This window comes from Mercurialis annua, linkage group LG5 (assembly GCF_937616625.2).
Source record: "Mercurialis annua linkage group LG5, ddMerAnnu1.2, whole genome shotgun sequence".
Classification (NCBI taxonomy): domain Eukaryota; kingdom Viridiplantae; phylum Streptophyta; class Magnoliopsida; order Malpighiales; family Euphorbiaceae; genus Mercurialis; species Mercurialis annua.
Window position 1 is genome coordinate 8,759,440 of NC_065574.1, and position 16,365 is coordinate 8,775,804.

The 16,365-nt window shown below is 30.8% G+C and overlaps 1 protein-coding gene and 1 pseudogene across 1 annotated transcript; one reads left to right on the forward strand and one right to left on the reverse strand.

The window, feature by feature from the left end:
- Nucleotides 1–6,900: 6,900 nt before the first annotated feature.
- LOC126680386 (LRR receptor-like serine/threonine-protein kinase IOS1) lies at nt 6,901–11,853 on the forward strand (annotated as a pseudogene).
- Nucleotides 11,854–14,824: 2,971 nt separating this feature from the next.
- On the reverse strand, nt 14,825–16,010 carry LOC126681403 (pollen-specific leucine-rich repeat extensin-like protein 2). Its single transcript, XM_050376942.1, has 4 exons — nt 15,849–16,010; nt 15,680–15,778; nt 15,507–15,599; nt 14,825–15,430 (listed from the first exon to the last, which is right to left on the reverse strand). Exons 1-4 carry the CDS (start codon nt 16,008–16,010, stop codon nt 14,825–14,827), a joined length of 960 nt encoding a protein of 319 aa, XP_050232899.1.
- Between the last annotated feature and the right edge of the window lie 355 nt (nt 16,011–16,365).

A 16,365-nucleotide genomic window follows, 5' to 3' on the forward strand; every position in this document is an offset into this window, starting at 1 on the left:
GGTCTGACCATCACCCACTAAAGCTGCTGAAACCATCATGTCGGGATATCTGCAGATTCTAAACAATGACACAAATTACAGATTTAATTCATTCGAACCCAACCATTTATCCGCCAAAATTAAGTATTTGAACCATTACCCACTTTAACTGAAAGCTGAGACATAAAATCCTCTCAGACAACTGAATTATTTATACAAACTGTAACAATACCTCGCCAAATGAGAGACAACCTCGCATGATTAATGGAAAGCAAATCAAACCAAAGTTAACGCCCAAACTATTGGCTATGATTGGAAACCAAAGAGAGCTAGAATTTGAATTTATTAACTTCCAAACTCATTTAAAAAGCAAGTAAGAATTCTTGAGGAGAAAAGGAGCAATATTTAATGTGGTAATTTCCTGAAATACATGTTTTGGTAACTTATTTACACTTTTACCTGTCAAGTTTTGATTTTCTTTTCTGATTTTTTTTATTTACAAAAAATACCTTTTTTTAATTTCACAAATACCTTATTCGCTTTCCAATTTTGGTTTTTTCGGTTTTGTTGATCGAACCGACGAACCGACCGATTGCACAACCCTATTTTTTAGTTTTTAATAATTTATTTTTTTATAGAATTTTTTCTTGAATTTTTTTTATTTTTTATAGTATAACAATAGTGTATATATAGTGTGTTTATGGTGTTTTTGTAGTTTAAAATTAGTGTATTTATAGTGTATATATAGTGTATTTATAGTGTATTTATGGCATTATGTAGTGTTTTTTGTGGTCTAAACCATGAAGCACTCTAAACCATGAAACACTGTAAAGACACCATAAACACTGCAAATGCACCGTAAACACTGTAAATGCACCATATATATACTAAAAAAAGGGAAAATACACTATAAATACACCAAAAATACACTAAAACGTAAATATATTAAAAAATTACTACAAATGTACCATAAATCAATTTGTTCTTTACAAAATCAGTAGCAATAAACAAATCTATGAATAAGAGAAAGATAAAATAAATAAGTGGTAATATCCTGAAATACATGTTTTGGTAACTTATTTACACTTTTACTTGTCAAGTTTTGATTTTCTTTTCTGACTTTTTTTATTTAGAAAAAATACCTTTTTTTTTAATTTCACAAATACATTTTTCGGTTTTCAATTCCGATTTACGGTTTGCCCGACCGAACCGACCAATTGCACAACCCTATTTTTCAGTTTTTAATAATTTTATTTTTTTATAAATTTTTTTCCTGCATTTTTTTTATTTTTTATAGTTTAACAATAGTGTATATATAGTGTTTTTATGGTGTTTTTGTAGTTCAATATTAGTGTATATATAGTGTATTTATAGTGTATTTATGGCATTTTAGAGTGTTTTTTATGGTTTATACCATGAAACACTGCAAATACACCATAAATACTGCAAATACACCATAAACACTGTAAATGCACCATAGATATACTAAAACACGATAGAAATACACTATAAATATACCAAAAATACACTAAAATGTAAATATATTATAAAATTAATACAAATGCACCATAAATCAATTTGTTCTTTACAAAATCAGTAGCAATAAATAAATCTATGAATAAGAAAAGACAAAATAAATAATTATAAGAATAATAGAACAATTTTATAAACAAAAAATTCTACATCTACAATAATTTATTTACAAAATGTTTAAATCATTATAAAAAACCTAAAAAATTACACAAATCTTAAAACGAGTCGAGAAATCCATAGCACGAATGGAAGAGACGAACGGACTAGCGCGAACGGAAAAGACGAACGGAAAAACGACCGGAAACGACGAGAAATCCATCGGAAGTAGACGAACGAAAGCGCGAACGGAACAGACGAACGGAAAAGTAATCGGAGGAGACAAACTGAAAATCAAAGAAGAAAAGAAGAGAGAAGTTTGAGAGAGAAGAGAAAGAAAAAAGAGAAAAAAGAGTGGCTATGTAAAAGTTTAACCTAAAATGAGATAAGACTTCTTTATATAGTGGGTATTTTTGATAAATAAGTCAGAGAAATAGGTAGCGCAGGAAATAAGGGAAAGATGGGCCAAAATGGTGTAAATACTTTGCCAAAAACAGGTATTTGGAAAAATAATCTCAATAAATAATTATTTGAATAATAGAACAATTTTATAAACAAGAAATTATAGATTTATAATAATTTATTTACAAAATATATAAATCATTACAAAAAAACCTAGAAAATTACACAAATCTAAAAACGAGTCGAGAAATCCAAAGCGCGAACGGAAGAGACGAACGGACTAGCGCGAACAGAAAAGACGAACAGAAAAACGACTGGAAATGATGAGAAATCCATCGGAAGTAGACGAACGGAAGCGCGAACGGAAAAGACGAATCGAAAAGTAACCGGAGGAGACAAACTGAAAATCAAACGAAAAAGAAGAAGAAAAGAAGAGATAACTTTGAGAGAGAAGAGAGAGAAAAAAAGTGGTCGTGTAAAAATTTAACCTAAAATGAGATAAGACTTCTTTATATAGTGGGTATTTTTGGTAAATAAGTTAGCTTATTAGGTAGCGTAGGAAATAAGGAAAAGATGGGTCAAATTGTGTAAGTACTTTGCCAAAAACAGGTATTTGGAAAATAATCTCATATTTAATCCACCTTCCGAGAAAGATAAACAACCACCGGTCAAGCAACTTTACTAAAACAATAGTCATCTGAGTTGCCAGACCGCAAAAAACGTCTCAGAGTTTGTTCTATCTTCTGAGCAACTGATTGAGGTATGAGAAGAGAACACATGTAGTGAATGTGAAACTACTAATAACCGACTAAATTAAAACAAGTCTGCCAGCCGGAGATAAAAGATTACCTCGCCAAGATGACAACTGAAAAGCAACATTCTGAATAACCGGATCCCAAGATTTAGCGTAACTTTCTTGGGAGATAAAGGAATGCCAATGTATGTGATTGGGAAAGATTCCACTTTGCAATTCAGAATTGCAGCTGCTGAATTCAAAAAAGAATTATCCACATTGATGCCGATTATCAAAGACTTATTGAAATTGATTTGAAGTCCAGAGATCAACTCAAAACAACGAAGAAGTCGCAAAAAATTCTTATCTGCTTTGGAATAAAAATAAGCGTATCATCTGCAAATTGAAGAATAGAAACTGGATTGGCATACCCATCAATCGAAATTCCATCAATAATACCTTTTGAAACTGCTGCTGTAAAAAGAGCTCTCAATCCTTCAACGGCAATAACAAAGAGCATAGGAGAAACAGGATCACCTTGCCTAAGTTCTTTTTCCATAAAAAATTCTCGGTAGGAACCCATTGACTAATACAGAAAACTGAGAAGAATTAAAGCAACAATTCATCCAGTTAATCCAAGTATTATCAAAATCCATCTGTCCAAACATTCTCAAAATAAACTCCTAAGATATTGAATCAAAAGCTTTTTTAAATTCAAACTCAATCATGAAAGTTTGTTCTCGCCGACTGTGAATAACATGAATTAGCTCTAAAACAATCATATAACAATCGTAGATACTTCTTCCTCTAACGAACCCAAACTGGTTATCTGAAATAACTGATGGTAGAATAGGAGCGAATCTTATTGCCAAAACCTTGGAGACCAATTTCCACATCCACTTCCGACTCCACCACCGTCCACCGAACTCCTCCAATTTTCGAACCCACTGCCGTCCACCGAAAAATTGTCGTCGTCCAATGGAGAAACCGCCGCCGGACGGCAGAATCCGAAGAACCAATCGTCTTCTCTGCCATTGGAGAAGATATCCATGGTTTTTCCAAGGAGAAACTAGATATGATTTTTGGTTCCACCAAGATTTGGTTTTTCAGAGAAATCAAATTTGGTTTCGGTTTGTTAGGGAAGCGTGTTTTTTTCATAAATCGACTCCGTTTTGTGTAAAGAGCAGTTTACAATTTTTGATTTTAAAAAATTATCAATAATTAATATAAATTAAATGAAAAAATATTAGTCAATTAAAAATGACTTCCAACTCAGCACATTACAACAATGAATGAGTGTCACCTCAGCACTGTTTATGGATTTGAAAAAAAAAAGTTGGTGTATTTTTATGATAAATTTTAAAAGATGTGATTAAATTAACAAAATGTGTAAAACTAATGAATTTTTATAATACTACCCTCGACAAATTAACTAAAATTATGAGTGGAGAATTCATTTTTCCTTTTAAATTTATTATCTACATAAGCAATATAATATCTTGTACCGAAGCCAGTATCTTTTAGGAGACTTTTTGCATCCTATCTTTATCTTTTTGTTGTTTTTTGAGATGTCCTAGCTTATCTATTTACATTCAAATGTTTAATATATATACAAACAGAATTATTTTATTATCTTATATGATTCTTTCATTGTCTTATAATTCTAAACAAAATTTGAAAAATAGTCATTAATCATGAGGTCTTCGTTACATTAGTAAAAAAAATCAACAGGCGACTGTTATCTATACACGTATAATTCTTTCATTATCTTTTAATTCTTTCATTATCTTACCTCTAAAAAATTAATCATTAAAATAGTGAGAATCATGAGGTCATCATCCCCCGTTAATACTAAAAAAAAAACAGCAGACCGTTTCACAGCATTAAAATATTGCTTTGGTATTTAAATTGTTAAACTATGACACACTAGTCCTTTATTTCTTCAATTGCTACTATAATTTAATTCCTTATGATTATTTTTAGTTATTAAAAGTTTATATTTATGACAATTTCATTTTAATTAATGCTAATAATATATGCTTTAATTCATTTATCAGGATTTACGTATTTTATAATATTAATTTAAACTATTTCAGATAGTTGCTAGATTATAAGAAATGTTGCACAGATAAATATAATAATTTTATGATATTTTTTTACAAAAAGTATTTATGTATTTTTAATGGCCTTATTTAGTATGAAAGTTAAATTAGTTAATGCAATATACAGTATTATATAAAATAAAATCACACTAAAAAAAATATGATAAGTTAACGAATTTAAATTTTTAGTATATAAAATAATATAAAATTGAATATAATAGAGATGTTGAATATATGAGAAGTAAAATACCTTTAAGTAATATATGAAAAGTATAATATAATATAATATAATTATTGATAAAGCTTAACTAATTATTAATATCTAACTATATATAAATATTAATAATAAATTTTTATTTTTATTTCTATTTTCATACTATAAGTTTCAATTTTAATTATTTAATTTTAAAAAATAAAAATTAATTTTATTTTATAAATTATAAGCACTAAGTATATGAAAAACTCATCAAATTTCATGAATTATAAAAACTAATTTAAATTTTTTAAATTTATAATCATAAAAAATAAATAAAAATACAGGCTACAAATTTAATTAAATTATTAGTAAATTTTAAAACAACCATATTTTATAACTCATAACCATTAATAATAGAATAAAATTTTAAGAGTTTATAATAAAAAAGTTTTAATTTTTAGAAATTTACAACATTAAATAATAGTAAAAAATTTAAATTAATTTAAAATAAATGACAAATAAGACAATCATCACTTGACAATCCATAGTCTATCCACCTGTCATATATGATACTGATAACTCAAACCTAAAATTAAATATACTGATTTTTTTGTCAAACAATAGATATTATTGATAAAATTAACTTATCATAACCGAACGCTAAAGTACATTGCATACCGAAATTACAAAAATGAAAACAACTGAAATCTTTATTCAATTTACGATATAAAACGAAACAGTAATAAAAATTTGAAAATACAAATTTTACAGGTGATCAAAATATGATAAATTCAAGTGTTTTGACATTTTTTATATTCTTCTTCTATAACTTATGTTTAATTAAATTATTTAATTTAGTAAGATAAGTTAATTTTATATCTTGTTGATACAATAAAATATAATATCATTTAATTTATTGATTAAATTCGCAATTTTTTTTATTATATTCAGCTATTTATAAATATTAATAATATTTTAGAATATTTTATATTTTGACATATCTTTATATTCTTCTTCTGTAGCTTATGTTTAACTAAATTATTTAATTTAGTAAGATAAATTAATTTTATATAATTTTGATATAATATAATATAATTTACTGATTAAATTCGCAAAAACTCTTTATTATATTTAAATATTAATAAATATTATTAATATTTTAAAATATTTTCGCAAAAAAACTTGTCAAATTTCATAACTAAAAAATATTAATACTATATTTAATGCAATTAAGATTTTTTTATAAATAATTACTTATAAATATTAATTTAAAAGGGTCATTCACGCATCTAAGGTTTGTCTACAGGACCAAGTGAATCCCTAACGTACGAAAAATTTCAAATATGTCCTTAACGTCTTAAAAAAAACAATCATGCCCCGATTTTGATATAAATGAGACTTGAGAGTCTGGTTGTTCACTTTTATAACGTTAAAGACATATTTGAATATTTCCAAACGTTGAAGGTTTATTTGATTCTCGAGTCAAACCTTAGGCATAAATGACTTTTTTCTCCTTTAAAGAATGAGATGTAATCATTTCAAATATAAAATGTTGGAATTTAAAATACAAATAACTCCAAAATATATATGACAGAAATGAAATTCTTTTAACCTCATTGAAAAAATGAGAAAACGCAGTCCTGGCATTCTTTTGTAATATATAACTTGTAAGTTAAAAAGAAAGTGACTTGAGAAGAAAATTACAAATTTTAAATTATTTGTCAGTTTGAATGTATATTTCATATTCAACTAATATTTTTTAGCAACTTATGCAGCTTTCCAACAAAATTGACCTTATCATTGTACATATTATATAGTTGATGATGCATAAGCAGAGAATTGGCCTAGTCATCAGCATAGCATCCTGACAGTATAATTCACGAGAGAAGACTCAATAATTTCAGTATTAATTCTAACTCCTAGCTAACATATAAGCTAGAAAATCTCTTACGAAAAATGGCGGTCTTTCGGTTGTTGAGTTTCAATTTTTTGTGTGTTTTAGCTCTTATAATCCTTGTTCTTGGACAGGATCAATCAGGTTTGAAGTATCAAATATTCTTGTGTCAGTAGAATTTTTATTTTGCTGTGGCCAAGTTTAACTAAATATTTCTCTGCCTCTCAGGCTTCATTACCCTTGATTGTGGGTTGTCAGAAAATTCAAGTTAAACAGGTAACACTACAAGCTTAAAGTACATTTCAGATGCATCATTCATCGAAACAGGCGTAAGTAAGAGCATAGCGCCTGAATTTCTTGGCATAGTCAGTCGACAATTCACGCAGGTTCGGAGCTTTCCTGAAGGCATCAGAAATTGTTATAAAGTGGAACTTGTTAAAGACAATAGATATTTGATCAGAGCTACTTTCTTGTATGGAAATTACGATGGCCTAAATAAGCTACCGGTTTTTGATCTGTATATAGGACCTAATAAATGGGCGAATGTGCAAATTACTAACGTGACAATTTATTTGATAAAAGAGATTATTCATATTTCTCCATTCAACTATGTACACGTTTGTCTTGTAAGAACTGGCCCTTGGATACCTTTCATATCAACCTTAGAAATCAGGCCTTTGCATAATAGTTCATACGTATCACAGTCAGGATCTCTGTCGCTCTTCAATCGTTTGAATGTTGGTTCTTTATCCAATCAAACAATCAGGTGACGAAATGAAATCACTTTGCATTCATTAAATTTTGCTTGTTTGCTTTCCCTATTTCGACAGGATTATTAATTAATCATGTCTCAGGTACCCTGCCGATGCTTATGATCGCCTCTGGTTTCCCTTTCATTTCAATAGAGAGACAGTTACAAGTACTACAGAGACCGTCAATTCTGATTTCAATTATTTCAAGCCACCATCAACTGTCATGCAAACCGCAGCCACATCGACCAATGCTAGCCAGAACATATCACTCGTCATAGACACTCGCGAAAATACCTACAAATTATACATATACGTTCACTTTGCTGAAATAGTAAAGCTTGATGCTAACCAGTCTCGTCAATTCAATATTTCTGTGAATGGGAAGATCTTGGATGGACCTTATGTTCCTATTTATTTGCAGTCAAACACAGCATTTAGCGATTCCGCAATTTCTGAAAGAAAATTTGTGTTTACTTTCTTTAGTGTTGGAGGTTCAACCCTACCACCACTTCTCAATGCAATTGAATTATATTCCGTCGTTGAACTTTTACAATCAGAAGCAAATCAAGAAGATGGTATGGTTTTTATTAGCATAATGAAGCTATATATATACTCGTATTTCGGTATTTGTATTGTGTTTACTTTTGAACTACTTATTATAGTTGATGCTGTTACAAAAATAAAATCAACTTATGGAATAACAAGGAACTGGCAAGGAGATCCATGTTCTCCTCAGGATTATAAATGGGAAGGTCTTAATTGCAATTACAGTGATACTGAATCACCTGTAATCACATTCTTGTAAGTTTAATTAGCATAAAATATAGGATTTCTAATATATCTTCTTGTTCTAAATATTAAACATATGGAAACATTGTCAGGGATTTGTCATCGAGTGGATTAACAGGAGAGATAGATCCTCAAATTTCTAATCTAAAATCATTGAAAACTCTGTAAATTTTCTAATCTGATGTGGATTAAAGAATTCTACAACATATGTTTTTAATAAGAATGTGTAATTTATTTCCGAATTCATTTATAATGTCAGGGATTTATCGAACAACAGTTTGACCGGACCTGTGCCCGATTTTCTCTCTCGTCTTCCCTTGAAATCACTGTAAGCTACAGCTTGTTAAAAAAAAATCAAAATTGGGATTTTACTTTTCCTGCTATATTTTTCTAACAATTATTCCTTTACAGAAACTTGGCAGGAAACAACCTCTCAGGAACAATTCCGATGGACCTATATAATCGATGGAAAAGTGGTTTACTTTCTTTAAGGTGTGGTTATCATTTAAAATCCGAACAAAATGAGACAATTAACACATATGTATTGATAATTTATCATTCTAATTCTTACTGGATCTTTTTTTTCAATAATTTTAGCTTTAGCGAAAATCCACAGCTTTGCAAAGTAGTTTTATGCAACTCAAACAAGAAGAAGACTAATATAACAATTCCAGTTGTGGCCTCGGTTGCTGCCTTGTTTGTCGTCGGAGCAGGATTGGCATTTCTGTTATGGAGAATTAGAAAGGGAAAGCAGCAAGGTATAGTTTCAAAAACTAAAGATTTTTTAAATATCTAATTCGGGTAAAAACATTAAAGATTATCAATTTTTGATTTTTTTTTTTGAAGTTACTTAACTTTAATTTGTTGATCACTAGTTGGTATTTTTAACAAAACTTGACCAAGAAAATAGATGTGGAACCGATATACGGGTGTGACATGGAAAATGTGAGTGAACATTTTATTTCTTAAGAAGCAACGTGGTTCGTATTCCGATTTTACATCAGCTATTTTGGTCAGATTTTATTAAAATATTAACCAATTATAATTAAATTAAAAGTTACTAACCGTGCAGAAATAAATCCATCTCGAGTACCTTTTTTGAAATTAGATCAAGTTCAGTAACCCCAAATGTTGATGACCCATAAAATTCTATTTTCTGTAAGAAAAATTATTTTTGATTAATCAAAATCAATACTATTTTCAGCATCTGAAAAAATGGAAGACCAAACCGGTGGAGAGCCGTTGGAGACGAAAAGGCGACAGTTATCATACTCTGAAGTTCTACAGATTACCAATAACTTTCAGAGAATTCTCGGTAAAGGTGGATTTGGAAAAGTTTACTATGGTCAAATGGATAATATGGAAGTAGCAGTAAAAATGCTTTCCCCATCCTCTGCTCAAGGGCACAAGGAATTTCAGGCAGAGGTACCTATGAGTTTATGCATAAAATTTGGGCAAAATGGTTTTATATGTCCATTACTTTGACTGTTTTGACTGAAATATCTATATATTAGTATTTAGACAGTCTGGTATATTAATTTTATAAATTGGGACAAATATATCCAGAACGTGTCTTGTTCGGTGTTAATCGTTTATGTGAATTTACTTTATAGAAACTTCATAATTTTACATTAATTGAATTTGGATATAAAAGTTACAACTCCCTAAATTGACTGACTAGACTGCTATTTCTAAAAATATATCTGTCAAAATTGTCAAAGTTATCGATAAATAAAATCATTTTACGTAAAATTGATTAAGCGTCTATACTTAATAACTATAAGCTTTTAGATTATAATGAGAGAAAAATACTTTGTCAATTGCAGGTTAAACTTCTTTTGAGAGTTCACCATAAAAATCTGACATCTCTAGTTGGATATTGTAATGAAGACAATAATCTTGCGCTTATTTATGAGTACATGGCTAAGGGAAATTTAGGAAAATATCTCTCAGGTTTGCTTGTAAAATATCATTAGAAATTAATGTATCTGGTATAGTTTGAAATTTAAAAAAGAAATCACTAGAATTATTTATGTTCTACAGGTGGAGAGGACAACATAAACATCTTAAGCTGGAGAAGTAGACTTCAAATAGCCCTTGAGGCAGCACAAGGTTAATAAATCATATGAATTTCACAAATTATTTATCAAATTTCGATATTCTTTAATAAATTGGTTATATAAAACCTGACATGTAGGATTGGAGTATCTTCATAATGGTTGCAAGCCACCAATTGTACACAGGGATGTGAAGACTTCAAATATTTTGTTGAACAATAAATTCCAGGCAAAGCTAGCTGATTTTGGGATGTCAAAAATTTATCCAGTTGACAGTGTTTCTTATGTGTCGACCACAGTTGCTGGACTCCTGGCTACCTTGATCCTGAGTAAGTATTTGTATAAAAATATTCAATAACATGAATCGGAATTATCTATATAAAATTTCAACTTGGGGCGAAGTGGGGTGACCACCCCATATCCCAATTTCAACATGTTCGAGAACGATAAGAACCAAACAATTTAAAGAGAACTGAATAATGTTTTTTTAGAAATTTAGCCAAACGACATTGTTATTTAGTCTAAATTTAAAAAAAAAGTCAAACAAAAAGTCGCAGTTTAAAAAATAACAGAATGACGTATAGTTCGACAAGAAACATTCCACCCCATTAAAACAAATCTTTTTGTTAGAAATCTCGATAGAAGTGTATACGTTTTTTATATAAGTTGCGTGATTAGTGTTTGAATTCCAGGTATTATGTGAATAACTGGTTAACCGAGAAAAGCGATGTGTTTAGCTTTGGAGTTGTTCTATTAGAGATAATCACAAGCAGAGCAGTAATTTCAAGAACTCGAGAACATGCTCATCTAAGTGAGTGGGTTAGTTCGATGGTCGAAAATGGAGACGTTGAGAGTATTGTTGATCCAAGGTTGAAAGGAGACTTTGAGATAAATACACTGTGGAAAGTTGTTGAATTGGCATTGACTTCTGTCTCGACGACTTGTGCTCAAAGGCCGACTATGAATCGAGTGGTGTTAGAACTGAATGAGTGTTTAGCAACAGAGATGGGAAAATATGAGGAAGGAAGCAGCTCTTATTCAAGGAATTCTCTCGAAAATGTCAATAATGAATTCATACCACTCGCAAGATAGATAGCAATTTCATGTTGAATTAGAGCTTTACTTTAAAAATATTAGTAGTTTGTGTTTTTTTTAACAATATTGGATGTTCAATGTATAGTTAAAGGTGGTGATGATGTTAATCAATATCAAAAACAAAGATGATGATGTTAAATACTATGCTATATTTATTTCTAGTATTGTAAGAGTTGTAAAAAAATTGTTTCTTTTTGTGTTAGATTATAAATAATTTTTTTTTTTATTTTAGGGCTAAAATTTACGTTATATGAAATATTAGTCTCCTTTGTGCTGATTTCTCTTTTCCAATTCATTCTGATGATCCAAATTTTATTCAATTGTTTGGTTTATCATAGTATTTGACTCTTAGTTCTCTTGTGAATCTAAAGAACTTTTAATCACATTTCCAATAATGCAGATGCTTCTTATTTTCAAGTTGATTTTAACGTTGGCAGACCATCTTCATGTCCCTGTATTTTTCAATTTTTATTTAGTTCGTCCCTGGTCTATTTTGTTTCTTTAGTTAGTCCTTCTACTTCTGTTTTTGTCATTGTCCTATGTAAAATTTGTTATTTGTTTAGTCCTTTGCAAAAATTCATTTTTCATTTACTTAGTATGTAAGGACGAAACCATTACGAAATTTGATTATAAAGGGATAAAGTAAACAATTTTTTTAAAGAACCAAGTAAATAAAATAATTCAAAGTACAAAGACCTGAGGATAGATGCTGCCTTTAGCTTTCAAATTCTTGATTTCGGTTGATTTTGGCTTTTAAATTAAGTTGTTTTTAGCTTCAGTAATTAGATGATTCATTAAACCATTATATATCTCAAAAGTATACCAAGATTTTAAATTCGTATCAATTTGGTTCATTGAATATTTGGCATGTGCAAACATACATATAGCTTCATTGTGGTAAATCTTTAGAATATGTTGGCTTTGTTTTCTGCATTCGGAAACATTGTGGAAGAAGAACGGCAAAAGAATTGCAATGCTTTCACTGTGTATAGAGTAGTATTTAACAAATTTTACATATAAAGTTTGATGGGTTAGATTGCATATAAGGTTTGAGGGACTCCAACACCAAATACTTTCAAACTTCCATAAAGAAAAAAAGAACTGGAAATTATATTCTAATACTTAAGTTAGAGAAGGGGAGAATTATCAAATCTGAGAAGAAAATTCACTATGAAATAACTAAATACTTCAAAGAGTTTTTCAACAGTAATAATTCTAATAGAAGGCATATTGAATACAATAACTTCAAATTAAGAGTTACTCTCTCAAACATGGAAGAGGATGAATCAATTTTCAATATTGTAAAAACATAAATTAAAGAAATTATTTTTTTAGATGGCTACAATAGTTTCTTCTTCAAGTCTTCTTGGGAGATCATTAAAAAGGATCTAAACATAGTTGTTCTAGAGGCATTTGTCTCAAGTAAAATTCTCAAACAAACCAATAATACTATATTACTGTTGTTCCTAAGAACATTAATGCTGATAGTCTTATTGACTTTAGACAATAGTTTATTGCAATGTGGTTGATAAAATAGTCTTTAAGGTTATTTCTGCTAGACTAAGCCCCTCATCAACTATAATGCTTGTTCATGAATTGGTCAAATATTATTATAAGAAGAAGCGCCTTCCTATATGCCTTTTAAAAAAGTAACCTTAAAAAGACTTATGATTCCATTTTTTTGGGATTTTATAAAAGAAATGCTGATAGGTCTCAATTTTCCTAATAAAATCATTTCTCTCATCATAGATTGTTTTAGAACCCTTGACTTTTCTATATTTTGGAATGGCAAAACAGGTGAAAAAATCTATTTTAAAAAAGTCTTAGACAAGATGACCTCGTGTCCCCTCTTCTTTTTGTTCTTTGTATGGACTACCTTTCTATGGACCTATTAAACACTACCTCTGATTTCCAATACCATTATGGCTATAGGTCTCTTTGAACTTAATTATCTCATCTTTGTTAGTGATATGTTACTTTTCTACTATGGTAACCTAAATTTTGTTTCTTATCTTATGAATAAGTTCAAATGTTTTAAAGATATATCTAAACTTCATGTTAATATCAATAAAAATCAAAAAAATGTGTAATGTTAAAGATTCTGAGAAGTATGCTATTATGAATCTTTTAAGATTTAAAAAAGGTATTCTACCTCTTACATATCTATATTCCCTTAATCTCTTAGGACATGTGCTTGATTTTCTCTCTCAACTTCCTTGAAATCCCTGTAGCTCATCAAAAAAATCAAAATTGTGATTTTACTTTTCCTGCTATATTTTTCTAACAATTAATCCTTTATAGAGACTTGGCAAGAAACAAACTCTCAATCAAGAACAATTTCGGTGGATTTATTTAATTGATGGAGAAGTGGTTTACTTTTTTTGAGGTGTTGTTATCATTTAAAAACTGATCAAAATGAGACAATTAACATATATGTAGTGTTAATAGAATTAGATTCTTTTTCCAATAATTTTAGCTTTAGTGAAAATCATTTGCAAAGTACTTTTCTGCAACTTAAATAAGTAGAAGACTTGTATAGAAGTTCCAGTTGTGGCCTCGATTGCTGCCTTATTTGTCGCCGGACCAGGATTGACATTTCTAATATGGAGAATTAGAAAAGGGAAGCCCCAAGGTATAGTTTCAAATTTGTAACTACAGATTTTTTTAATATCTAGTTCAGGTAAAAAATATTAAAGGTTATCAAACTTTGATCTAATATCAGAAAAGGTATTTGAAATTGGTTTATTTTTTTAAGGTTACTGAACTTTAATTAGTTGTCACGGGTTTTTTCCCAAATAATTCCTACAGAAAAAACTTATTCCCAAATGGTGCCTCTGGCTTGAATCCGCAAGTGAATCCGCAAGTCTGACTTGCGGATTCAAGCCAAAAACCATTAATCACTCGATTAAGGGTGATTAACCCTTAATCGAATGATTAAGGGCTGACACCAATTATTAGGAGACAGTTTTGTCTCCCAATGATTGGTGATTGGGATTAAGGATTGGGCATTTAGTGCCCAATCATTAATCCCAATATATTAATAAAAAAATTAATTTATATATTAATCTATTTTAACAAATACCTGCTAATTTAAAATTGATAAAAATATTAAACATTAAAAATTAAATACAAATTATAACATTTATAATAATTTAAAATAACAATATTATTTTAAAATTGTTTACAAGTACTAAAACTAGTCACGATATCGAGCCGGTTTCCGCATGCGGGTTCTCATGTCATAACCCTGCTGAGTGCGTCGGTGACGTGAGGTATCAGTCACAGGGTTATAGTCGCCACCGTCACCCTCGTCACTGTTATCAGAATCGTCGTTGTCTTCTGAATCGTCACTGTCTTCGTCTGCAGACTGGTGTGGCTGTTCTATAACTGGAGCTGGAGTAGTGTCTCGCAGATCCTGCGAGGTGATGTTCGGATACAGGGTAAAACCAGGAGGCGTAAAATGCTGAAACCGATCACCGGAAAACGGATCAGCAGACAGATCTGCACCAGAGCACCACGGCTCCGTAATCGAGAAATACATTTGCGAAGGATCTTGAGCCTGAGGCGACCCAGAAGGTGGTACCTGATGTGACGATGACGCCTGTCCTACAGTAGGTGCGGCGGGATAGTAGAACAACTGTTCAATGAAATCCGACTCTGTCGACGTACGCCATGGGACATCTGAATGCGTCGGCGGTGCAGGCCATGACTGATCTGACTCTGGTTGAGCCGGCGTACCTAGTGGAGTATATCCCATCTCTCCCAGATATGAATGGAAAGACGGAATCGGCGGCTGGCGAACCTGAATAATGAATTGATTAGATTTATAAACTGAAATAGAAGATTATAAATTACAAATATAATAAAATAGGTCGAACCTGTGAATCAGATGGCGCAAAAGGATCTCGAGTGTTGGCAAATGTCGTATGTCTAAAAGATGAGTCACTATACGGCATCGGCGCCGGGGGGACCTGAACAACGTAACTTATTAAATTGTAAACTAAAAATGTAAATTATAAATTAACTACAATAATAATAAAGTAACTCAAACCTGTGACTCAGATGGCCCTGGTGGATCCTGAGTGGTCGTAAAGGTCGTATCTCCAAAAAATGAGTCAACGTACGGCATCGACGCAGGCGGGACCTGAAACTATAACATCGGGGTAAGAGCATAAAATACGAGTTAATCAAGTGAAATAGTATATTAAATTGTCTCAAACCTGTGGATATGATGCTTGGGGTGTCGCCCCGGAGGTTGACCCGTAATGTTGTCTTTCCCAGTAGTCCGCCTGCGGTATGTCTGAGGTACCCGCCACCTCTGTGTGAAAAAATAATGGCTCTGGGATAGGGTACACATGCTCTGGACGAGGCTGTGGAGGCATTCTGCGTGTGTAATATCCCGTAAAAATTTTAAATTTATTTTTGTTAATTTCCGACATTTTTCCCGGTCGTTTTGAAGTAATCTCGATATTAGTGGCTTGGTTCGAGTTGTTTGGTTTGGGTGTGATTTATTGGTTTAACCAAGTTTATTTTTAAATTAAAAATAAAAAAAAAAAAATGAATTTACTCATTCCCGTTCGGGAATTGGAATTCCCGAACGGGAATCCTTTTTTTTCTGGCCTGTTCCCGTTCGGGAACAGGCCCATTCTCGAACGGGAACAGGCCAGAAAAGGCCATTCCCGTTCGTGAATGGCAACAGGTCTTGGACCCTTCCATCCGGCCCTGTTCGATCTCATT

Coding starts and splice junctions, on each gene's coding strand:
- LOC126681403 (XM_050376942.1), bottom strand. CDS start 16,010: ATGCCTCCACAGCCTCGTCCAGAGCATGTGTACCCTATCCCAGAGCCA. Junction 15,779..15,848: donor CCCAAGCATCATATCCACAG/GTTTGAGACAAT, acceptor CCGATGTTATAG/TTTCAGGTCCCGCCTGCGTC. Junction 15,600..15,679: donor CAGGGCCATCTGAGTCACAG/GTTTGAGTTACT, acceptor TACGTTGTTCAG/GTCCCCCCGGCGCCGATGCC.